Genomic DNA, 27,655 nt, shown 5'->3' with positions numbered 1-27,655 from the left:
TGCCCTGATCATGTACATCTTACCAAATTCCCTGCTGCAATCTCATCATATGTAGTGACTTTAGTAGCTTCCCTACTAGTGATCACTAACCACTTGATGGGGAGAGGGTCTTATCCCTCTACATCTATTCAAATATACATTTGCTAGTAGGTTGTCTCATTGTAATGTAGCCACTGAGACATCTTTTTGTACAAGATTATTGTGTGCTGAATATTTCTCTTTTCCTTGCTTGTGTGACCATTGAGTTAGCATATGCAGATAATTGGGATGAGAGGGATGGAGTTGTCCAAAAAGAAGATGCAAGACAGCTTGTTCCTCTACACACACACACACACACACACACACACACACACACACACACACACACACACACACACAATAGAATTGCTGATATCCTCTAGCCGAGTATGCTACGACTCAGAAATGACTACAAATGAAACTAAATAACTCTGAAAAAATCTGAAACCCTTCTTGTCACCTTTCAAAACTCTTTGTCCTACTTTCCTAAGAAGAGCCACTGACAAAATTACTAAATCACTTATATATATTTTCAACCACTCACTGATATCAGGAATAGTTTCACCAGCCTTCAAGTCTACAGACATAATTCTGCTCCTCAAACTTTCCTGTCCTAAATCTCAACGGTTTTTGTCCCATCTCAATTCTTTGAACACTGTCGAAAATATTTGAAAAAAATGTTTACAGACAACTTTTCTTACATATTAACTCCTATGGTATCCTTATAGACAAACAGCAAGTCTTCAGAAATAAATTCAGTACTTCAACTGTCCTGACTTCTATAAGCTGGGTGAAATGGTCAGAAATTAACAAACTATTCATTAATCAAAAAATGCTATGCTTTTGCCCTTAACTGCACACTTCTTAACCTGCCTAATATTACCACTCAAGGCATCCAGAACAATATTAAAAATATAGCGTTAATAATGCAATCACAGTAAGAAATCGGACTAAACTTAGAACAAATGTTTTATTAACCAATGTGGTTAAGTGCTTTTGTCTACATAAAGACTTCATCTTTTTCTCTCTGGAAAAAGTCACACATTATCCCTCTGCAAAAAGGAGGAAATTCAACACTTTAGATCTATAGCAGTCTTATCCCCCCCTCTCCAAAATACTTAAAAATGTATTCAAAAAACAATTGCTAAACTATTTCCTTCAGGAAGAACTCCTATCCTCCACACAACATGGCTTCCATCCATTCCCATAGTACTAACACTGCACTTCTAACCTCTACAGGTACTGTCAATAAAACTAGAGATAATGGCATACTAGTCTCCTCCTCCTTATTTCTAGACTTGTCTAAAGCCTTCAACACAGTAAATTTCCACTTCAGATGTCCTCACTAGGTTGCTTCCAGCCCACATTTCTACAGTTCGAAAGCTTCCTGTCCAATGGGTATCTGAAAGTAAAATGGCACTTCATCCTCTCTCTGTACCTCCTAAAATAAATTGCAGATTATTTACTTTATTCTCCTTAACACAATGTATCTCTTATTCACCACGATTGTACCATAAGACTCTGTCCTTGGCCACCTCCTGTTTAACATTCTCACCAACAACAACCCCACATCAACACAACAAGTCTCCCTAATACAGTAGGTAGATGACTCCACACTCATTTCTACATCTGACAAAATGGCAGACCATCAAAAAATTACTCAAGAAGCTTTAACAGTCATTGAAACATACAAATAGAAATATGGCTTTGTAAGTCACCACTCATGCTCAACCCACAACAAACAAACTAGTACTTTTTTCCTCAAATCCCTTTCTCATGAAAAAAAAAACAAAAATTAAAGTCCTCTCTCTTGACAATACAACCATTGAAGTCACTTCTCATAGCAAATTATTAGGAATGATAGTGGATGATAATCTTAAATTCACCCTGCATATATAAAATTGCATAAGAAAAACTTGTCAAAAGCTAGGAATATTTTACACAGCCAGAAACTTTCTCACCAGTGCAACTAAAATTATACTTGCCACTTCTTATCTCCTTCCCACACTTATTTATGGTGCTCCCATCCTTACTAAACTCCAGTCATCACAAAAGTTAAAACTTGAACAGTGGCATAACAAAGTTGGTAAATTTGCAGAAAATACCCGTTTCAAAATTTACCACTGTATAGCACTACAATGCCTAAATTGGTTAGAACTACCCCATCAACTAACATATACAAAGCTTCTTACCACCTATAAAATTATCCAGCATCCATCTACTTGTCCATCACTAAATACCATTCTACACAACTATGTTCCCTGTTGGTCATTACAATCCAATGATCAAAAACTCATGTCTGTTCACAAACTTATCAAATCTGTTGGGCATTGTCTGTACTCGTAACATGCTGCTAAGGCCTGCAGCTCCTTACCTGTATCCATCAGGTCAATACCCTTCCTCCTATCCTTCAAAACATCCTGAAAGACTTCCTATCCAAAATCTGGCTCTGTTCTTACTCAACACTAGGATAATCTGTATCTATAAATGTGAACAAGTACCTATCCATACCTTACATCTTTAATCAGTTTCTCTCCCCTACCTTTCTTTCTAAATATGCCATACGCCTTCTTTTCTCTCACTTCATATTGCATTTTCTGTTTGTGTTATACTAACTTACCTTTAATTTCTCTATAAACTGGCTAAAATTTCTCTATTAAATAATTGTCATATAACTTGTATCTATTCTTAATCTGTGTTTTTCTCTATTAAATAATTGTCATATAAATTGTATCTATTCTTAATCTGTGTTTTCATATTTTGTCTAATCTGGTATAGGTATTTAAGCTGTAGATTTTTTTTGTATTATTTTTGAAGATTGTAAAATTATATTAAAATGTTTTGTAATATTTTGGAGCTTTCTTTCCCAGGCCTCTGCTAAAAATCGGCTCCTATGCAGTCTGACACTCACTGTAATCAAATGTCAATAAATAAATTACTACAAATGTTCACATATTACTAAGAGGATGATCTTGTTCTTCAGGCAGACACGCACACATAGACAGAAATGCATTTTTAACCATGAAGAAATTGCCATGTTGTATGATTCTAGTAAAAACAAAAAAACTATATTAATTAAAGCATACATTCCAACAAAGAGAAAGATAAGCACGCTATTTTACCAAGAAGCTGCTGTGGTCTTAGAGCAGTCTGTTAGGTACAGTGTGATTGCTCAGAAAGATATTATTGGTGAAATTACAAATTCTGGGAACTTTGGTATCCTCTTAATTTAAACATCTGTCCTTTTTTCAAAGTATGAAATGAAATGGTGGCTACATCTATATCTATATGTCTATGTGTATCTATGTGTGTGTATATGTATAGATATATATCTATATGGGTCTACTGCAAATGGTCGAATTCCCACAATCTCAAACGTCATATGGCCGACCCCATATGATCGAGTTTGTGAAAGCTCAACTGGACTGCATGGAGATCTACATACAGCGCATAACGGGAATATTTCCTGTTACTGCACTGTAGTGCAATATCGGAGTTGGTATATTTAAGTAGGGGAGGTTTGGGGGGTGCAGGGGGGTACTGATTTTATGAGTATTTCTATTGTTTTTTGCCGGTTCGGAAAACCAGCTTTCGCAATAATGCACTTTTGTGGTAGTGCAGTTTTGCTCTTATGGGCGTCGATGTCTGTTCAAGATTTTGGGATTTCAAGCAAGCAACATAGACCAATATATAGATATAGATATAGATATAGATATATATATATATATATATATATACACACACACACACACACACACACACACACACACACACACACAAACATACACCATCTCCAGGATACATTCATTATTATCTCATAATCATTTCACAAGGGACATCCGGCCTACTCCTTATCAACAAATAGCATCTGAAGATTAAGCTTTCTCCATGAGATGCTGCTGAAAAAGGACTTCTTGCCCAATTAGACTATCTCAGTTAACAAAAATGTAAATTAGGGTTGCCACCTTTTCAAATGCCCAAAGTGTGACATTTTTGGTAAAAATGTCAGATTTTGCAGGGCGAAACATACCCATGGCCAGTACAAAGGACAGAACTTCACTTTTTTGCCTAAATAAAATCTTATACTTGTAATATTTTTGTTGCTTATTCTGTTTCTTATAATATTTAGGTGTTTCAGATACAGAATAACTGTTTTATGCAACTATTACATAAAATATAGGAAATCATTTTGTCCTAAAATCTCAGGACATTTGCCACTTTTGCAATTTTGTTGCAGGACACAACTGCCCAAAGAAGGACTGTCAGTCGCAAAGTGTGACGGGTGGTAACCCTAATGTAAACAGATAATAAATAATTACTGCAAACTCTATTATTCCTTTCAGAAAGAGTAGACCAGAAATTTTGAATCAAGCAGTATGGAATTTACTGAAGTAAACAAATTATTTTGTATGTTTACCTTCCATCGATAAATAAATGAATTGCAGGAGATTATTTACTTTATTCACTTTATTAACCTTAGCTTTTCTCTGCGGCCCTCTGCTAAAAATGGGCTTCTACTTAGTTGGACTTTCCCAGTAATCAAATGTCAATAAATAAATAAACACAATGCCGCTGATATTCTTTTGACAGTGAAAGCAATTTTATCCCTAGAAGAAGTCAATGTAATATTCTTAATAAAATATCTAAATAACAATAAACTAAAAGCATGACTTCATTTGTTCTATTTGCATAAGTAAGGTGTAGTGCAACACCTAGTTTTCAGTACAAAGACTGATATTTCTAATCTGTTTCATAAACAGAACATGCTAGAATTAAGGAAGATTGTTTGAAAATGCATAGCAGTCTAGAAGAAAAAGCAGTGAAGAGAAATTTAAACCAGCTATTAGGACTGTTTTGGCATTCCTAAATGTGTATCAAATTCTTAGGTTTGCCAGTTCCCACATATCTTACCGCTTCATCTTGGCTTCCAGCTGCTGTATCTCGTGATTGTGGGCTTTGCTCTCCCGTATCAGATCAGCAATCAGTGCTTCAAACTGTTGAAGAAGGATGAAATCTGATGTTCCATGGATCTGCTGGTACAGTTCTGAGACACGTTCACAGCTGCAGTGATATTAAAATATTTATAATTATATGTCTCTGAATTCACATTATTTTACATTGCCAAGCTGAACTGTTTCCTGTTGTGCAAAGCAAACTTTCAGCTATATACCATCATATTCTGCCTTTTTTAATCATCTCAAAAAGTAAGTTAGACAACTATATAAAATAGATATCATTACCCATTTCAGTCTGTTGGGCTGAATTAAATCACATTTCAGTTTGCTTTGCCCTACAACATAATGTCACAAGTCATAGAAACAAGTATATGATCACTAATTCCTCAACGGAACCTTTCAGGAAATTTTGGTTCCTTTCAGTGATAGGATTTAGCTAAAGATCACATGTATGCTTCCATACCACAGTGAATGAACTTTATTAGATGACTGCTTTCATCAAATATTAACTTCTTTGGACCTACAGGTGAATTCATAAAAAATACCACAACATATACGTGTGGCCATATACACATCACGGTACCTTTTTTGCTGTTCAGCAAGCACCCTTACATGGGACTATACACTCCTCCAACATGAAGAGAGTGCAGTATGGCAAAGGGCTGAATGCTAATGAGGCATTCCTGAGGGAGATGCATATGTTAATTAGCCATCTGCTCTCCCTCAAAACCACCTCCAAAAGGCATCTACATGGTCAACAGATTCAAGAAAATTCTTGGCCATTTAGATCGGTACAGCCAACCCGCATCACGTCACAGCAGCAAACATGGCCAAAATACCATGCTTAACCACAGAAAATAAATATAGTGGGGGGCACTAGAGGCTTACTTTAAAAGCGCCATAATGTCACCAAGAACAAAACAGGGATGGGGGGGTGGAGGGATACATTGGTAAAGTGCCATGATGGCATATGTTACTACTGGTTCCAGAGGGCAGGGAGATGCACTAAACATCAGGGAATATTTTAAGTGCTGTGATGGCACCAATGGTACTACAGGGACTGGGGAAGGGGGCATACACTAGAGACCAGTGATTACTCCTTAAAGTGCCCTAAAGCACAGAAGAGCATAACAGGGATGGGGAGGGCACTGGGCACACTCTAAAGTTCCATAATGGCACCAATGGTATTATGAGAATTGAGAGGTGGGGAAACCACTGGACAATGGATAAAGTGAAGTACAATAATGACACAGACTTCATAAGGGTAAGATTGGGGTTGGCATAATGGTTAAGGTGTTTACCTCACAGGCACAAGGTACAGGGTTTGATTCTCACCATTGAGAGGAAACTGGCTAGGTTTAAAATGGACTGCAAGGGCAGCTAGCCTAGTACTTACCTATGAATCTATGGTGTGGGGGGAGAAAGTAGACCATTAGGGAACACTCTGTAAAGTGCTGTAATAGCACTGGCATAGTGAAAGGGATCGGGGGTGGTGGGATACACTAGACTACCAGGGCCTAATACATCTGTGCTGTAATGGCACTAAAGTAATACAGCGGTGGAGGAGGACCCATGGGATGGTAGGGGCAGGCACAGGGATTGTGGTGCGTGTGTGTGTGTGTGTGTGTGTGTGTGTGTGTGCGTGTGTGTGTGTGTGCATGCATGTGTGTGCATGCATGTGTGTGCAAGCATGTGTGTGTGTGTGTGTGTGTGTGCATGCTAGTATACATGTATATGACAAAGTGACTGGAAGGGGTACCTCCACTGCCTAGTCAAGCAGCATGTTACTACCATGATGTACAGATCAGCCATGATGTGCATGTTGCGGTAGAAACTGTGATTCAGGAAACATGCAAATTAGCCAATAATGGGGTCCTTACCTCTTCATAGCTAGCATATTTCTGGATCTCAAATGGGCACATTTCACTGGAAGGGATTTTCTAACATGAGAACAGATCAAGCTTAGGCCTGTAATTTATGCCTGGGCTATTTTTATTCTGTTGCTTGCATGCTTTGTTTTATACATGTTATGAATGGAGAAAACAGGTCTCTATCTTGTGGTTTGAACCATGCATCCAATAGGAATCAGTTATTCAACTGAAAAGGGGATCCAAGTAACTGTCTATAATGCTGAGAGGGACCATGTAATTAATGAAAGCTCATATTGATATGTGGAAAAGTTACATATAGTTTATATAGTCTTCCTAAATGGGTGGCAGACAGATTTGCTTGGAAAAGAAGGCCACATACAATACGTCCTAAACTTTACAAGAACTACGATTAGTGCAGCATATATTTACTAGCTTGAGCTGACCAAATTATATCATTTAAGAAACAAACTGAATTCCATACAGTTATGATGTTGATGTTCTCACTAATGTGAATAGTGTACTTAAAACCATCAATACACTGTGATTACCAGACTTTAATAGAACAGTAATTTTAAATTACCCCTCTCCTCCATTCCTTGTTTTATGACAATCCTCTATTACTCTCTCATAGAATTGTTATAAAGATACCATGAATGTTTTTATATTCTTTGCTGATCAGGGGAAAACTGTGATCATAATGTGGGAAAAATGGTTAAGAGGTATATTTCCCATTTTTATGGGCCTGATGAAAGAAATGACTGAAGCACAACGCATTCATTATTTTTAAATCAGTAAAAATTAAGAATGTCTGATTGTTGCATCTTAAAAGTAGCTCACAGCACAGATTGTTCAGACATGGGTTTATTATTTTTATCCCTATCAGTCCTGAACTTTGCTTATCAATTAGTCCAGTAGTGCCAGCTTCTAATATGCATACCCAGTGCCATTATGAAGGAGCTTGCTGTCCAACTTTAGCAAGGCTATAATTATTATTATGGGTGTCAGCATTTGCCTTCATGGTTTAAAAAGTGATTTATATAAAGGGTTCCGCTGAATGCAACAATTATTACGTCGATATAAAGGTGTAAAGTGCATTTGGAAGAAGGATGAACTGTTTCAGATAAGTGTAAGCCAGATAAGATTTGAAGAACTGAAAAATATTTACAGAAACATCACACATAATTTTCCAAGTAAAAATGGTATGCAACACTATGAGTTTGAGTAACACTGTTAGGAAAGTGGCTGGCCAGAAGCCAACCCAAATCATACACAAATTATCAAAGATTCTGTGTACCATAATTAATAACTTTGCTAATATACTTACTGTTCTGAACCATATGGCCCTGTGCCAGGCTGAAAAAATATGTCCAATCAAAAGTTCTTAGTTAAAACAGACTCTGTACTAATTAAATTTTCAGCAGTTTTCCATTCTGAACAGAAACATAATTCCTCAGTTTATGAGGTTGTGTGTCTGGTGGTTGCTTTAATGGAAAATGCAATTGAACAGCCATCACCTGAATCCTTGATGACAACTGAGAGAGTGGTGAGTGCAGCCAAGTGCCTGTCTCTGCAATTCTCAGTGATGGGAGAAGAAGCAATGATTGTAATTTTCTTCCATCACAGAGATTTTCAGTTACTGAATCAATAAATGAATCTGTGATGTCATTGCTGCAAGCTTTAACACTGAAGTGCCCATCCAGTGCTCATGGCAACTCCTATGCCAGTGAGAAGATCATTGAGTGGGTTCATGATGATGACATCTCACTGGTAAAGGCCATTTATTCTCAGTGGTGGTGGTCTCTGGTACTGGAAGATACAGCAGTCAGCATCTCATCACATATAGCCTCCATCTTCTTATCCAGCTGATTCACAGAGACCCGCAATAAGCTGAGCAAGCCCCCTGTGTTTTGAAGCAAGAGGAGGCCAGGCCATAGGCTGAGGGCTGATGCTGGGAAAATGACAGTAAGAAAAGTAGCAACAAACTCAGCGGGTAAAGGAAATAAAGTGCAACGAAGGGTTGGAATGAGAAGTCTAAAGCCTTAAGACTTGGTATCCAGAAGAAACAAAGTCACTTGAATGAAAAATGCAAAAATAATTACCTTTTTACAACCAGGAGCAGAACCTTGTGTCTGATACTGAATAAGACAACTAAGAACTGAAGACATGTTAATATAAAAGCATCTTGGGATTTTTTTCCTAATGAGAACAATTACATTTGTGAAAATTTCACGTCACACAGTTGTAGTGCATCCTGCACAAAGTATGCAATGCTGCTGAGGAAATATATTTACCTCAGATCATGAAATTCCAGATAGGAACAGCCATTTCTAGAGTTCAGTAATTCAAACACATAATATACTGATTTCTACTATGTGACTTATGGAAAAGAAAAGGCAAATTTAAGAAGCCTATATTCTTTTGCAAAATGCAATTCAGAATGAGGACTACAAACAGAATCCTTATGAATAATTAGTGAGTCTGCTTGATGTTATGGTGACTTTAGGCTGGGGACACAATTGTCACATGAGCTTTGTATCCAGCTTACTAAATACGGTTAAACTACTCTTTTACTGTAAAAACTCATCATGGCTGACATGCTTCCTCTGACTATGCAGCAGGTGCAGTAGGTCAGCTGACCTCAGCTCAGCATTGCCCGCATCTTTTTTCCTCTTGATTGCATATTGGACTGCTGGTGGAAGAGGTGTATATTGTACACAGAGTAATAGCCTGCCCAGTACTCTTAAGTATCTTAGTAGCTCATTTCTGCCTGTAATAAACTAAGTGAAGCCCCTGTGACTAAGCACAAGTGTTTGTAGCTCTTACTTCTGGTTATTTTCAAGGGAACCTGAGTTCATCTTTCAAGTACTTGTAATGCCCAAGTAGGCAGAAAATACTGGGCAATACTTGACTACTCAGTTGAATCATGAGCTCCAACACTGCAAGCAATGGGCATATTCTTCTGGGTAATCTGCCACTCTGGAGGATATTATTATTAAAAACAATGAACGCAGAGCCTTAATTTGAAATAAAGGCACACATAGCTTTATTAATTTAAAAGAGTTTATTTTCATCAGATGGTGTAATATTCATTTGAATTAATTTTATAAGTCTTATAAAATAAAATTAGTAGATATGTTGTATATTATTTATTTTTATGCCATTTTATATATAGCAAGATCATATATGGAGTGTAATGGATTTTTCCAATTCCAAATTGTCTGCAATTTTTTTCATTAAAACCCAACTCAGTGACTACAGCCCACTGGCAGATGGGCTAGAAAGACAACAGTTTAAAAGTTAGTTGTCTAACACATGTAGGTTAACCCACCTACAAGATCACTTAACTTTTACCCCTCAGTAATCAGGATGCCTTCAATGAAAATTTTCTGTAGGCAAGGCTGTTCAGTGGATGAGGGGGTTCAGCTCTCAGTGAAAGCTTTGAATTCCAGTGCATCCATCTTATCGAACCTACGGATTCATGACATTAATGCAAGCTCTTATCTTCATATCACAAACTGTATTTCACAAAGGCAATCATAAATATGGGTACAGTTATGTAAGAGCGGACTAATCACTAATTATTTATGTAAGAAAAGACTACTAGAGAATATTCACACAGTTGCTGCTATATTGTTGTCTAAGAACATAATAGATGAACTGAAATGAAAATAAGCCCTTCCCCTTCACACACCCAGAGAAAAAATGTTTTTCATGTGGAAGAAAAAAACAGAGCCCCCTAAAACCAAGAGTGTACCGTTTATGGGAAAGTAATATGCAGCTAGGAGTAAATGAAAATACCACATAATTCTTTGCTATAGACCTTACTAAATAGATCTGAACCACATAAGGACAAAATATTAACTGAAACAAGTAAAATGTTGAAAGTCTTATCATGAGAAATCTACAGTCATAGGTACATGAATGTGCAGCATTCCTTTCCAAAAGTACCACATTAAAAGACAATAGACCTCTTAAAATGACCAACAACACAACTCTCTCGAGCTTAATTTTATACCAGTTTGGAGCCTATTACTGAATAAGGAAATGGATGGCAAATAGTATATTGGAGCTTTATCTCTCTACAAAGTGTTCTTGACACCTCCTGGTTTTACCCTTGGGTCGTTTCTGTTCTGTAAATCTTTTACGTACACTTTTTGAGACAAATAAATTAGTTGCTCTGCTGATCTTAAAATGGCTTGTTTATGATTTCATTTTAAAACCAGAACTTCTCTTCCTTTTAGTAAAATAATAAGCCAACTGTAAATAACCTCTTATAATTCTCAAATCCTACTATTCCACTCAATAAACTATATATTTACTAAAGTAATGCTTTGTTTTTCTACAAAATTTAACCTAAAAATTTTTATTGCACCTGCTTAAATCTTGGTTTTCTACAAAATGAAACCTAAAAATTGCATTGTAACTGCTTAATCTTTGTTTTGTCTTGAACCCACAAATGGCTGAAATTGTAAACTGCTGTAATCTTTTTGTAACCGTTGTTTTGAAGCTTTGTCTTGAACCTACAAATGATTTAAATTGTAAACTGCTGTAATCTTTTTGTAACCTTTGTTTTGGAGCTTTTCTCCCCAGGACTTCATTGAAAACGGGTTCTTATTGGCCCAATGGACTATCCTGGTTAACCAACTGCAAATAAATAAAATAGTTAAATATGTCCTTTCTCTTCATGTGTACTGTAATGCAGAAAACATTTAGCAAACTATAGTAATGCAATTTAAACTGCACAAACAAAAACTAGTCTAGGAAGGAGGTTTGCTTCTTAAAATGTCTCTCCTATTTTTTGTTTTGTGTATCTTCTTATTGAATTACTCATAAAATGTTCAGAGTGCTTACAAACTCAGATTAAACACACCGTTTCTTCTAAAACATGTTATTTTGACATACTTTATGGTGTTGTTTTATGCAGTCAGAATGTCATCTGTTCATAAGTATATAACTGCTGGGAAGGAAGAGCTTATGAGAAAATTATAGTCACTTTATAAACCTCAAAGTAAATGTATTTTTGTTAGAGTACAGATAATTCAAATTTTACAAATCAGTCTGCAGGTAGCATTTTACTGATCAGTGCCCTAAATTGAAAGACCTGGAAATGGCTTAATTTTTTGATTTTCTTATTCTTACACTGGCCAAGATTTCATTATTAGTAACTAAAACAAATAGAGGTGAGGTAAGTGACTTAACCTAGGCTATCTAGGTCTCCCTTTAAGCTATCTACTACCGAAAGCACCTTTTCAAAGTTAACCCCAGTGTGTTGGAACATCATTTCAGGCTAAACTAGATTCATAACCTTACAAGAGTCAAGAAAAAAAAAATAACGCTAAAGTTCTCTAATATAATAAATGCAACTAGATCAGAGATACAGACTACTTATAACTATATTAATATAATTCCAATGTTCTCCCATTCAACTTAGAATATTATAGTTTGTAGTTCGCAACTTTATCCCTGAAGTCTAACTAGGATACCTTTCTATGTATATTGTAAATACATATAACAAACATACATAAATACACCAGCTTTATTTTTTAATTATACCTTAAACTTGATTTCTTTTTGCATTTATATGAGGTGATATTATAGTTATGGTTATGGTCATGTGACATGTATACCAACTGGCTTTAAGCACATTTATTTTTTTATGGCAGCTAATATTAGCAGCAAATTAAATCTGTTATCATTTAAGAAAAAAGAATAATTAAGCTAACTACTGTCACTGTTTCAGATATAGCAGCTGAGATCAACCACCACTTTCGTCTCTTTATTTACAGTATTTTTTGACTATACTAGTAATTTTTTCTCTCTTATTGTAACTTAGGGAAAAAAATCACATATGATTAAAAGCTGTTATTATTGGCAATGTCAGCACCTCAACAGGTAGCACCCCCACCATTCATGGTACGTGACCAGAACTCTGTGTTTTTCATTGCCACATCAGGTATTTAGATTCCATTAGTGACATGGTAGTGTACATTGGCACAAGGTAGGGGTGGAGTTGCTGCATTTCTGAGGTGCTATCCTTCTGATGAAATATTAAACCAAGGTTCACCCTGCCTGACTAGGTGGCTGGTGGTAGGTTAAGTGAATGCAAAACATGTCATGGCACTTACCCCCTCCCTCAAAAAAATAAATAAATAGACGCTAACAGAATTTCTCTGTTACTACAGCCACATTTTTCCAAATCAGTACGAATGCCATCTTGGGAATCCCTGAAAACTGGAAAACTCCAGGACCAGATGCAGTACCTAATTTCTGGCTAAAAGTGTTAACATCTTTACATGAATATTTAGCCATGAGTAAGAACTATTTATATGTGCACTCTGAGCAGACACCAACTTGGTTAACAACAGGAAAAACAATACTCCTACTTAAGAACGAATCTGCAAGCTATACTAAAAATTGTAGACCAATGACATTGGATAAAAGTGTGCTTAAAAATATATAAGTCTACCCTGCACTGATTGATTACATTACAGCAACCATGAAATAGCGGCAAACCACTTTACAGTTAAGCCATGATAAAGGACAAATTATTATTCCAGTGATAAAAATTCAAAGGGGGATATTCCAGGGCGACTCTTTGTCACCGCTGCTATTTTGTCTTGGCCTTAACCCATTAGACTGTTTAAGTACTAGATTAGGTCACGGCTACAATTTGGCTCTCAGAAAACAACAAAGTGTAAAGACTGCATATTCATTTTGTAGATGATTTAAAACTATATAGCTCATCAAATGAGGAACTGAAAGCACAACTGCAAGTGGCCAAAACTTTTTCAGATGATATAAGAATGTCATTTGATCTTGATAAATGTGCAAAAGCAACCTTTAAAGCAGGAAAACTACAGCACCAAGAAAACATCAGCCTGGACAGGAATGTGAATTAAAAGAAATTAAGCAAGAGGTAGTATATAAATATTTGGGAATTAATGAATGATCAACAATAAAACATGAGCAAACATGAATAAAACTTTGTAAGGACTATTTTAAAAGACTGAAATACTGAAAACAGTTCAGACATCTAGTAACAAAGTCCAAGCTATAAACCAATTTGCACTTCCTGTCCTAACTTATAGTTTTGGAGTGACTGACTGGCCCCCAAAAGGTATTGGATGGTTGGACAGGAAAACAAGCTGGATGCTTCATGCTTAACAAATGATTTATAAAAATCATTGTATACCAAGATTATGTATTCCCCATTCTGAAGGAGGTATGGGCCTCCTTGAAACTGATTACATGTATAGATATGCATTCATAGGACTACATACACAGCTGCTAACCACACAAGACCCAAATGAAGTGAAAGTTTTAAAACATGAGGAGAATACGTCTAAGATGACTTCCCTGCTTAGTTTAGTAGAAGTATATTGGTGTCAAGTGGGACTGGAAATCACACCAGAAGTAGATAAAATCAGGCAGCAACTAAATGTGCCAAAAAAAAAGAAAGAATATAAGGTAAAGGATTATATGAGGAAGGTCCAGAAATGTGCAAAATGCATAAATATAGTTGCAAGTATAGAAAACTCTTGGAACAACCTCATGTTGATCAGGATCAAATGCAGGAATGGTTAAGGAGAGGTGAATTTAAACCCAAAGGTGAAAGATTAATATTGGGAGCCCAAGATAGTAGAAAAAAGAAACACCAAACGGGTAAGTACCTCCAAGCAGAATAAAGACAATCCAAAACAAAGAATGAATGGTACTCCATGACAATCGAAGCAGACCCAAATGATAGAAACTTAATAATTCTTTATTTCACAAAATAAAGTAAGCGCTTTCACATTTCCCAGACTTCATGGGCTGAGTGAGAGGGTTTCTTTGAAACCATTTCTCATGGACCATGCTCTGAAACATTGACTCTTAGACCTTAAATATTGGCTTATACACTGATTAATGTTTTATTTGTACATACGCATGTGCTTTTATGTTGTCATTAGCATAGTTCGTATTTATTAGATAGGTTTATGAAGAAACCATATATGTTAGGGATATATACAAGCATTGGCACTTTAAATTTTAAGTAGTAATTTTTATAGAGAGTTTTCATTGGTTGTTTTATATGAGACTCAGTATTTAAATGTAGTTTTAACATAATGTATTTGAAAGTCTGATGAAGCATTTATGGAAACGCGAAATCGCTTACTTTATTTTGTGAAATAAAGAATTATTAAGTTTCTATCATTTGGGTCTGCTTCAATTGTCATGGAGTACCATTCATTCTTTGTTTTGGACAGCCCAAGATAGTAGACTGCGTATACGTTGGTTTACAAAGTCCACTGAATATGTGAGATAAACAGACAAATGTAGGTTTTCAAAACAGAATTGGAACAGTTGCGCATCTTGTTGCTGGTTGTGATATACTAATCACAGAATGACTGTGTACTGAAAGGCATAATAATGTGTGGCAAGACTGTTGCATTGGGGAATGTGCAAACATTATAATAATAATGAAGTAGCTGAAAAAATGTTGAAAACATGAGCCACAAAGCATTATAGAAAATGATGAAGCTTATATCACGTGGGATCGCCCATTACCAACAGTTCAAAAAATAGATCTGAAAAAAACAGAGTAGTCTATGAAAAGAAGACAAAAGTAGCATTGATCATTGAAATTGCTACACCCATTAACTACAGTGTCTTATGTACAGAGAGACACAAAGCCATAAAATACCAGAATTTGCAGGCAGAAACAAAGGCATCGTGGAAGAAGGATACCCAGACAGTTCCAAAAGTAGTAGGAGCAACAGGTCATATAAAAAAGAATTTACAACCGTACCTATATATGTTACCAATATGTGTAACTCTATATGAATTGCAGAAGGAGTCAGTACTGGGCACATTCTGGGTGCTGCAAAGAGCTCTTCTGGCTAGCATCAAAGATTGAAACAATACTAATTTCATGAACTTTAATCATACTTTAACTTGGTAATGGGTCCATTCCCATTATGGTATTAGAAACCCAAAAAACTTGGAGAAATTAAAAAAGACAGAAGATATAACAAACTTACTGGCAGGCAAATTCATCTCTAACTTTACCTCTCTCCCTTCCTCAACCTTCCCTCAGGAAATACCATCAAATATACCCCCTCTCCCCACTATCGCTAGGGAAGGGTCTATACTATTTCTTCGACAGCTTAGGTTGTTGAATGCTTAACGATCGACACCTAAGCGTTGAAGTTTCAAAATCGCGAATGGCCATATATGCAAATTATTTCCTTGGGAAAGAATTTGCTAGGCTATCTGGAAATAAAATTAACTTTTCAACCTAAATATAGAGGAGGGCTTTGCCCCCCACACCCCCCCTAACTAAATATACCAACTCCGACATCACTGTACATTGGGGAAAGGGCAAATCCCTGATAATGGCCAAGCAAATTCTTTCCCAAGGAAAGAATTCACTTATAGGGCCATTCACGATTTTGAAACTTTGACTCTTAGGTGTAGATCATTGAGCATTCGACAACCTAAGCTGTCGAAGAAATAATACAGACCCATAGAAAACAGGTCCTCTATGCTATCTAAGGCTAAGACTACTGCATTGATGGGCCCAGAAAAGATCCCGGGATACCTTCTAAATAGTATGAAACATGATCTGTCAGGCCCTCAGGAATTGCTATTTAACTGTAGCCTGCTAGCAGGTTTCATGCTTTACGAATGAAGAACAGCAGTAGTCATCCCTCTGAGCAAAGGTGGGCCATCTATAGATTTTGGAAATTATAGAGCCATAAGTCTCACTACTCTCATATGCAAAGCCATGAAACCTCCAAACACTGGACCAAATCCAATTTAGTTTCACCAAGGGCAGGTCATGCCTACTCAACCTGGTGGACGTCTTTGACAAGGTCACCAAAGCAAGAGATGAGGGCAAAATGGTTCACACTGCCAGTCTTGACCTGGCCAAGGCATTTGACACATTATTCTACTCGGGTATTGCTACCATACTGAATTAGTTAGGTAGAAACCCATATGCCATCTGGTAGATAGCCAGCTGCCTCACAGACATGGCACAGGAAGTTAGAATTGGGGAGTCCACCTTTACAAAGAGGCTAACCACAAACAGAACCTCTCAGAGACTGGTCCTGGGACCAGTACTTTTTGGCATTTACTTCTCAAAGGCCTCTGACTGACTAAATTTGTAGATGATTGCGAGGTAGGAGCAGCCATAGAACCCCACTGATGCAAACGTTCTCCAGGAAGGGCTGACACAGACAAATAACTTGTGTCAGAGCCATGGACAGAAACTCAATGGCAAAAAATACATAACAGCATCCTTTGGGAAGTCATCCACCCCTGGTAACTATCATATTGATAACACACCCCTAAGAGACAACCCAGAAGTCAGGGACTTGGGGATACATACTGACATGTGACTGTCAAAGTCTAGATTATTGAAAGGCAGGAAACAGGAGATGTTATACAACTTGCAAATAAAGGTATAAGTCCAAGTAGGGCATTGCTCCACTGTATTCAGCTTTCATCAGGCCTATCACAAAGTACAGTGCCTCCTTTGGTATGTTTTTAATCAGGCACATCCAACAACTGGAAAGTCCACAGAGTTTCCTTGCTAAGAGAATACAAGGTGTAAGTAACATGTTCTGTGCCCTATCTCTGTATTCTGTCTCCTACAGGCTACTGAGGGGATATCTATGCCTGGCATTTCATGCATTGACAGACCCCACCCTGATGGACCTCTTACATATCCACAAAAAAAAAAAAAAAAAAAGGGTACCAGAGTTAACCATTCTAAAGACTTAAACCTTGCCTGTGATATAAGACCTGCTGGAGAGACAGGTATGTATCCTAGACACTACCCTTTCCTTGGAACAGACCACATCCATATGAAGCTAAGCTCCTTCCTAACCCAATTCACGTGTAACCTAGACAGTTGTATGGGGAACATGAAATTCATCCCTTCTTTGGCACCTACCTCTCTAATTGACACAGGTAGCCTGTAAATGGTTCATCATCTAGGTCCCTGCATGTAATTGTTTCATCCCAAGACCATTCTTATACTTATCAAGGGTACCAGGACTTGTCAGAGATTTGGGCTGCATGACTAGGCTTAAAAAGGCCCTTGTGGTCGTTGGCTTAGTATACACTTATGACCTTATGAATGTATGAACCTGTGAACATAGCATAAAATAAATAAGTGAAATCTCTGACACATTCAGAATACTGTTAAGAACTAGATCTAGCAGTCCAGTCATTCTTGATGGGTTAGTATGGTTCTAGCATGAATATATGCTTTAGAATGTCCTACTGGCTGCAGCCAAAATAAAATAGTATGACAGAATGAAATATACTGCTGGTCAAGCAGTGACATACTAGAAACCATAAAAAATAGAAAACTAAACTATATCCTGGGGCTTTATAAAACTGAAGGTAAGTATACATTAATACATCAATAAAGTAATTAGTAACATGTAACTGGTTCCCAAATGTTCCAAATGAATATAGTAATTCTTCAACAGATCCCAGGAAGTAAGTCTAAAAGCACATCATACTACCCATGAGACAATCTCAGACTAAAATTAACAGCTGTTGACATTTTTATTCATTAAAACCATTCTAAAACAAAGACTGCACGTAACAAAATCAGAAACTTCAGAAACTTGGTGCCCTTTCACCATGATAGCAAATGTTCATTTAAATATCTACATAAGCTATCTCAATTTACATTTCAGTTTTGGAGCACACCAGGAGTATTGGAATCATATCCAGTAGGCTGACTATATCTCACTCAGATAACAGGCTGCACCTATCATGATGGCTGGCTGTCTTATTATGAGATTTTTATTTTTTATTTTGGTATTCAGACTTGTTTACAATCTATGTGCCTAAGGAAAGCTGTTAAGCAGCCAAACATGTCTACAATTTGTTTGCCTAAAGAAAGCTCTTTGATGGCTCTCTTTTAAAATGTCGAAAGTAGTAAAACTGAATGCCGATTCAAATAAAAAATGTAAGAGAAGAATGAATATCAGACACCTCTCATCGTCTTTAAACTTCTTTTTGGCAGAGGGATAGCCCCTGCACCCCATGATGTAGGGGGAAAGCTGTTCAACACCCCCAAACTACTATATACTAACTCTAATATCACCATAACTCAGACAAAAAGAAATATTCCAAGAAATGCCCATCTCGGACTTAGTATTTATAGATCTTTTTTTTTTGTCCATTCAGTCTCAGCATTATGGGACTTGCTAAAGCAGATCCCGAAATTTCAAACTTACCTCTTTTTCGGACAGTTAAAGTTATTTACCAGTTTATATGCTAAAAGAAAACTCTTAGCCAAACTTGTTTACAGTTTAGATGTCTGACTGGACAGCCAAACTTGTTTACATTTTATATGCCTAAGGAAAGCTCTTAGACGGCCAAACTTGTTTATATATTATATGTGTACAGAAAGCTCGTAGACAGCCAAACGTGTTTACATTTTATATGCAAAAGGAAAGCTCATGTGTCTTCACAGTGACATAAGAGAGTACCATAAAAAGTAATATTTTAACCTCTCTACTAGATAGTTTAGTGTAACAGGCTATGGCATCAGTACCTCCAGTACACAGCAAAAATAAAACCATTCAGATGTAAAACACATTTTTAGAACTTAGGTGCAACTCACCTGGTAACAGCTAGAACTGCAGGGAAGTCAACATCATCATTTATAAAGAAAAAACTTCCAATTGCTGCCTATCACTCGCAGAACATAAATATTTAACATAATGCGATATAACTAGATACTCCTTCACTGAAGTTTTAATATCCAGATAAGATGTGATATAAGATATGATATACTGTTTGAAAATGAACAATAAAGTACTTTACCTTTGGATCGGAACAAAGATGAAAAAAAGCCCAAACTGCATTTAGAACAAAACAAAGTAAGACATTAGTGATATAGAATTTTCACAAAAAAATCTGGCTGGCAGTTAGCACAGAAGGCAAAAGCAATGACTTACTAATGAGCTGTTTCCTGAGCCAAGGGTGCAGGGTTTGAATCTTTCCACTTTCATTTGTCTTATGTGTGACTCTGAACAAGCCACATCTTTGGGCCAACTGGGAATTTGGGTCTTGGTTCCTAAATAGTTTCCTGGACTTCATGTTTAGTAACTACCTATGAATAAGATGGGCATTGGTACTGATACATTGCTTCAGATATCCCAAAGTATTTTGTATAAAAACAGTTAAGCAACCCTTTTCAGACACACAAACACTTAACTGCCCAAAGCTCTTCCATTTAAACTTTCTATACCTTGTAATACAAGGATGTGAAAGAGCTGTTCTATGAATGCTTAAACTAAAAGACAACATTTCTTAAATCCTCCCTCTCACTTCTGTCAATCAGAAATAGCCATGAATGGTAGATGAAATGAAAGCACTTACTGGAGAATAAAATCTTATGCAGTGTACTCGCTGTTGCTTTTTTTTTTTTTTTTGTAGTGTATAATGAAGTAAGTGTCTGAAGTGGCCTTTCATTGTTTGTGTATATGTATATATATATATATATTTATTTATTTCCAGTTTGATAACCGGGGAAGTCCACTGGGCCCGAAAGCCCATTTTCAGTGGAGGCCCGGGGAGAAAAGCTCCATAATAATACATTACACACAAAAAACACTATGTGTTCTAACAGCTTAACATTTTAATAATTTCCAAAAATGTAGTACATTTGGCAGTATACTTCAGAAATTAATATAATTATGCAACTGTATTGTTAGTGTAGTAGAGAGAGATAAAAGGAAATTATATATAGATCTTGAATGCAAGAGCAGTAAAACAGAGGAGAAGTGAAGAAGATGCAAAGAATTTAAAGGAGAAGAAGGTGTCAGGAGGAAGATGAAAAAGTACGGATAGACTAATATTCATGTTGTGTTTGAGTCAAAAGTATACCTTATGAAAAAGGCAAAAGATTCAATTGTGAGACTAGACCTGCAAGTGGGCAGTGGGAGGAGAATGCTTAAAAGGAATAAATACAGGGTTTAATCAGGAAGAGAGTGGAGATAAAGAAGTAGAGGGAGGGGTGCCAAGGTGAGAGTTAGAAGAAGGGGGACCAGAGGGGGGGGGGAGGATGTATTAACATCTAGGTAGGAAGTATACAATTACATTTCCAGTTTTGGGAGAGGTGAGAATGGAGAAGAGCTTTGAAGTGTTCATAGCTTGTAGTGACTCTTAGAAGGGAAGGAAGCAAGTTCCATTTTTTAGCTGTAGTATATGAAAGTAGAAGTTGGCCAGGGGGTCGTTTGGGTTTGTATACTGAAATACGATTCTGGTGGCTGGATCTTAGGGGCCTGAGAGGGGTATATAAGGGCAAGATGTTAGATAATGCAGGGCAAGCAGTAGGTTTAAAAATTAGTTTGTGTGCAGTAGTAAGTTGGAGATAATTGAGGAGATTAGGGAGTTCTAGCCATTGGAGACTACGGAGGCAGATGCAGTGGTGTGTAGAATGAGTGGAGTTAGTAGCGAATTTGGCAATTTTGTAGTAGCAACTTTCAAGTTTTGAGGAGATAGAAGAGGTGAGATTGGTTAGAAGAGGAGCACCATACAGTAGTGAAGGAAGAAGGTAGGTAGTGGCGAGAGTTTGTCTTGTAGATGGAGTAAGAAAGTTGGCATTTCTATAAAGCATACCGAGCTTCTGATGTGTTTTTTTTATGTTTAGTTGAATATGAGTATTAAATTTCAGGTGTTCATCAATGGTAACTCCGAGTAATTTTGCACAACTAACAACATCTACTGGGGACTGGGAGAGGCTGGAAATTTTGAAGGATGACTTATCAAGAGTCAGAGCTTTTGAGGAGGAGAAGAGAATGATATGGGATTTATTGGCACTGAGGGAAAGATGGTTTTGAAGCATCCAATTTTCTGTCGCTAGAAGGCCAATTGGGTTTTGGCTTGAAGCTCGGAAGGCTAGGGGCAGAGCAGATAACAGTGGAGTCATCTGCATATTGTACTATTTGAGACTGAGGAATTGAAGAGTAGAGATCATTGATAAAGATATTAAAGAGCAGTGGCCCGAGAATAGAGCCTTGAGGGACTCCGGTAGGGGTAGGTAAGAATTCTGAGGTACCAGTCTTCCATTTCACAGCTTGGGATCTATCTGAGAGATAACTTTTGAACAAAGAAAGGGAATTGTGGGAGAGATTGAGGTTAGAAAGGTGGTTGAGAAGGAGTGTGTGGGATATAGTGTCGAATGCCTTGGAAAGGTCAAGTAGAACAGTGGAGACAATATTTCCAGAATCACGGGCATGGTTGATAATGTCTAGGAAGGAAAGGAGAGCAGTTATGGTACTGTGGCCAGGCCGAAACCCATGTTGAGTAGGAGAGAGGAGATGGTTATTGAGGAGGTGGGGCATGAGTTGCTGGTGGATACATTTTTCAAGGACTTTTGAAATAGGGGAAAGAATGGCTATTGGGCGGAAGTTAGAAATGTTATTATTTTTGCCTCCTTTATGGAGGGGCAGAATGTGGGCAGCTCGCCAAAGTTTGGGAACATAAGATTCTTGGATATATATATGTGGGCATGTCATGATCTGAAAAGTTGCACAACACTGATTCTACAAACCATTGAAAAACATTTACCAAAACTTAACCATGGGAAACTCCCTCTCAAGTCTAACATGAGAAGGTGGGGGGCAAGTCCTGCTTCCCCTATGTAGTTTCTCAGTTGACAAATCCCCCTGTACCATGTTACTCATATTGGCAAACCCTACTACCAGTAGTGGCTGGTGGCTTCAAATAAAAGGGAGGCTGCAGGAGACAGCGGAATGAGTGCGGCCAACTAGAAAGTGGTGGGGCTATGCTAAAAACTGCAAAAACTGGGACTTTAATTAAATACACTGCCCTGAGTGCCAAACCGTCATTATGAGAGTCCAATCAAGACAAAAAGAAATGTAGAAGAAAAAAATATTTCAATGCATTGGCTACATGACAGCTTACTTAATATCTAGATGGAAACAAAAATGTTGTGAGGCATGAAAAAAAAAACTTTTTAAATACATTACTGGAATGCCATTCAAGATCAAGTATAAAAAAACAAGCAGCACTCAACTCAAACCACTTCTCCTTGCACTGCAGTTCTAATTATAATTTATATTCCGCTTTATAAAAGTACCAAGTAACATGCTGAAAGTAGCAATCTCTGTGATACTCCCACTTATAAAAATGTTTCTTGGCCAAAAAAGACCTGCTGCCTGACAATTATCTACTTGTTTCATGGGGAAAACATGATCAAAGTAAAAAATGAACAGCAAACAATAAACAAGCTCAAGATAAATTGCTTAAAGGATTAATGCACAGGTTATGGACCACACATGATAGATTGGCATTCTGTTTAGTTTATGGGTAAAGCCTGCAAAGATGACTGCAAATCTCCAACAAATGTAATGTGCTTCTGAAAATACTGTAATCCTGTCCTTTATTACAAATACTGTCATATGCATTTCAAAACCTAAGGTTTATACGCAATCTAGTTATGTGAATATTATTTGCATGGCAACAACAAAAAGGCTTTCAATGTTGGTAATTCTTTAACAGTATGCTTATTAAAGCTTACTTGCATCTTTCAGTCTCCGACAAGCTTACCTGATGGTCATTAAAGCATTGCTACTTAAACACAAAGCAACAGGCTCTGCAACAACATGCATTTTCTGAATAAGAAGAAGCATAAATCAACAGTATAAAAATATGACAGAAAACCAAAACATTCTGCAAAATCAAGGACAGATGAAAAGCCACTGTAATACTTGTATCTACCTTGGATGGGAGGATACTCTTCACACTTGCACTGCATAACTGTTGCTTGCCTTGCTTGGACACATCCCGAATCACTACATGGGGGAGTGGGGTGCAACAACTATGTCATAATTTGAAATATCTCTGGCTGATGGTGATGGCCCTGACACATTCGTCATACCTCTCAACCTCAGAGCAAGAAATCTGGACAAATCCATAAACAGAAGTGGGAAGAGGCCCAAAAATAAGGACAATTTTTAAATATTGCTCTTATAAACTTAGAAAGATGATAGAATAATAGGTCTTGCATTAGTATGAATTTTCTGATGGGTATGAAATTTGAAACTCAAAAGTCTGTAATTATTTTCTAACTTCAATCTTTAATGATTTATCAGAAAATCACAATGTTATTAAACATGGACCAAAAATATGATGCTAAAATATAAAATAGCCACACAATACAGCTGGGAACCTGTCAAAGAAGGGACATGTTTTTAATATTAGTATTGTTAATGTGAGCAGCTGACAAAATAAGAGAATATACATGCATTTCTGAAATTTAAAGTAATCTGTTACTCTGATCATTACAGTTGTTTATTAATTGTAAACCCTCCATGTTTTCTTCCAAATTTGCAATTTTGCAGAGGGATTATTAGGGGGAGAGCAACATTCTGAGCCAAAATTGGGGACACTTGAGAGGTTTGGACATACCTAATTCTATAAAGTGATTTATTTACTCGTACCTCTCAACCTTTTAATGCAGGAAATCTGGATAAGGCCAAATATATTGGGGGAACATACAAACAGTACTACAAAATTGCTCTTGTATAAACTTAGTTGACAGAATAACAGGTCTTGCTTTAGCATGCATTTTTCTGAAGGGTATGAAGTCTGAAACTCAATGTCTGTCATTATTTACTGACTTCATTCTTAAATGATTTGCCAGAAAACCACAAATGTTATGAGGAACAAACCAAAAATAAGAAACAAAAATCTATTCATTCTGCAAAAATCTGTACAGGGCTGAATTTGCTGCCCTTCCCCCCCTCACAAAATCATGGTTGAATTGGGCTTCTCCCCCGCAACTATTCTAATGCCCCATTACTTGACTATTTTGCCCCATTTACCATAAACACTGTAATGTGCATACTGCTTTACTTGTATGATGATTTGGATTTCATTTAAAAGTTTTATTTTACATTTTACAGCACAAATACTAATAGACATCTGCTAAATAAAGCAATGCAGTTTCACAATGAAAATAGACTTAGCATTAAAACTTCTCTGCCCTTGAAACTCACATTCATTGAAACATCATCGAAACCCACATTCAAAGAAAATACATCTGGCCAGTGGCAGATAAAGATTAACTTTGGGCTGTTTTCAAATCATAGGTCCATTGCACAGGAAACATACATGTATTCTTTTATGCACCTTCCTGATTCTATTTAATTATATTCCTTGTATAATACAGTACAGTTGTTCGAGGGCATTTTAAATTAATTGTTTTGAAAATTTTTCCAGTAAATAATGAAACAAAAATGCATGCACCAGTAATGACAAAACTGCCCAGTTCAGAGCATTTTCATCATAGAAGTCTACTCAAACTTCTACAATCAACCAGTATCAGTAAATATGCACAATCTCTGCAGAAGTAAAAGTAATCTAAATAATTCCACAGTAAAGAGATCTATAACTAATGAAGAGGTTGCTGCTTGCACACAACTTTATATTTCATTGTTTCATTTACAAATAAAGTGCCTGTTGCTCTTGAGGAATAAATTACCTATGCTGCATTAAATTATGATAAGCTAGTAATATTGCAATAGGGAATGGATGGCAAACTGATAATAGGTTCATCGTTACTAGGTATCTCTGCCAAAGAGGACATTCTCAGGACTGTAGCATCCACCCCTTTAAAAGTACAACACTGTACAGTATCAGTAATGCATCTAAATACTATGGGAGTAGAACCCACAGTCTTTTGCATCAAAAGCAAGTATACTACTTGTTGTGCTATTAACAACGCAAGCAGGCACATCATAACCAGCACTAAACTTCTCTTCAAGCTCTCAGCTCCTTGTAAAATGCACTCGACACTCAACTGTATCTCTCAACTTTGAAGCGCAAGAAGTCTGGAAAAAGCCAACCTTTATTGGGCAGGACAAAAGCCCCAAAACTAGGGACACATTTTAAACATTGCTTGCATAATCTTGGAAAGTTCAAAAGTTGAACACCCCAAACCAAGGGGAAACACCAAGAAACATCCAAAAAAATCGGACCACCGCCAAATGAGAACCACGATTGCAGGTAACACTTTAATCACAGAACATCCAGAACATCCAGACTAAGCGCTTTCACCATTCAATAATGGCATCATCAGAGTCAATGTAAGCATAAATCTACTATCCTTAAATACTTAGCCTAATCAAATTCACAATCACTTAATTAAATAATTAATTACATTGTAGAATAATCAATTAAATAATCATAGCACATTTGATTTTATACCTAACCAACGGGTCCCTAACATCTACATTTTACATATTTTGTTATCCATATATATTTCTACCTAAAAAACAATATCACATTTTAAAAACACATCTATAAAAAGTTAATTCTAAAAAAATATTAATATTATTTATCATAAATATATAAATATATAAACAAATAATATCTGAATAATAAATTAATTTTAATAATCTTGGAAAGTTGCTAAAGTAAAATGCTATGTTAATACCATGCATTTCACTGCCAAGTCTTGAACTCAGGACCCTGTGCACTACAGTGAGAGCAACATACCACTATGCCAAATCAGCTGTTTTTTTGAAAGACAGACTGAAACTTAAATGGCTACCATTTAGTGAATTCAGTTCTCACCATAGCTCTCAATATCTTAGCACAAAACACCTAGATAAAGCCAATAATGGGGGACTATAGCCCCAAACATATTCAGTGAATTCAGTTCTCACCATAGCTCTCAACCTGTTAGCAGAAAAATCTGGACAAAGCCAATAATGGGGGAATACAGCCCCAAACGTAGGGACAAATTTCAAATATTGATGATATAAACAGAAATTGCTAGAATAAAAGACATTGTGTTACCATGTACTTTCTGAAGAATATGAAGTCTGAAATTCAAATGCCTGTCATTATTTAGTGAATTCAAAATCCAGAAAAAAACTAAGATTTTATGAGGAACAGCAAAAATATGAGGCAAAATTTCAGGAGTGGTGGTGGGTAGGGAATTCAAGCTCTTACTACCTACTCCCAAAGTACAGGGTTTGAGTCTAGCTACCAGGTATAGTTCCTGCCTTCTTCCTAGCTAATGGGGCATTTACACACACACACACACACACACACACACACACACACACACACACACACCCTTCAGAGAGAGCCAATGTCCTGTCCTTCCCATGAGAGTAGGCGCCAGCCTGCAGACGTTGCAGTCCGATCCCCTTCCAGTCTATGCAGCTGTAACTGCATAGACTTCTGGAATCTTTGCTGTTGCAGGCAGTCTTCCTAATCCAGTCTGCAAAGTAATAAAAAATGGAGTCTAACATTCCATCAGAAGCTACTGTGCAGTGAAACAACTGCCAGATGCCATATTTGTCTTGTGCTGTTGCACTTATCAGAGAAATAAAAAAATCAACCTGTGCACTGATTTTGCTTTCCAGAGATACTAATAGATATTCTACAATGACAGCTGATCACAGTAGAAATATTTTACTGCTACATCCAATAACGATAGCAGTTGTCTATATTTTAAGACTGTCTTGCACTTCATTTTACAGATTTTAGCAGAACAAACTGGGTGGCATGCATCAACTTTTTTAAAGCTTGCAACTTAACTCCATGTATTACAACACTGACTATGTTTTTTTTAGGACTGACATTAATTTTCTACTTCCAGAACAAGTTGGACAAGATTATTTCTAACAGGTAATCACCCACCTACACCAATTAATACATTTTTTCTGAGCAGCATTCATGCAAGCTGTCAAATGAGTTTGCAGAAAGGCAATAGCAAAAGCAAACATAATAATCAAATGACAGAGAAAGAGAAGTGTA

At 36.8% G+C, this 27,655-nt stretch overlaps 1 protein-coding gene across 2 annotated transcripts in view; it reads right to left on the bottom strand.

Annotated features, from left to right (window-relative positions):
• Positions 1-27,655, bottom strand: part of LOC122806901 (ras and EF-hand domain-containing protein-like) — a 502,021-nt gene that overhangs the window by 247,775 nt on the left and 226,591 nt on the right. For both annotated transcript variants that reach the window (XM_044077705.1, XM_044077706.1), the window contains exon 2: positions 4,930-5,079. In XM_044077705.1, coding sequence (XP_043933640.1) covers positions 4,930-5,079 — 150 coding nt within the window. The remainder of the gene's footprint in view (positions 1-4,929; positions 5,080-27,655) is intronic.

This window comes from Protopterus annectens, chromosome 7.part0 (genome assembly GCF_019279795.1).
Source record: "Protopterus annectens isolate FY-2018-M chromosome 7.part0, PAN1.0, whole genome shotgun sequence".
Taxonomy (NCBI): domain Eukaryota; kingdom Metazoa; phylum Chordata; order Ceratodontiformes; family Protopteridae; genus Protopterus; species Protopterus annectens.
The sequence above is the reverse complement of the archived record's forward strand: the minus strand, read 5'-3'. Positions and strand labels throughout refer to the sequence as shown.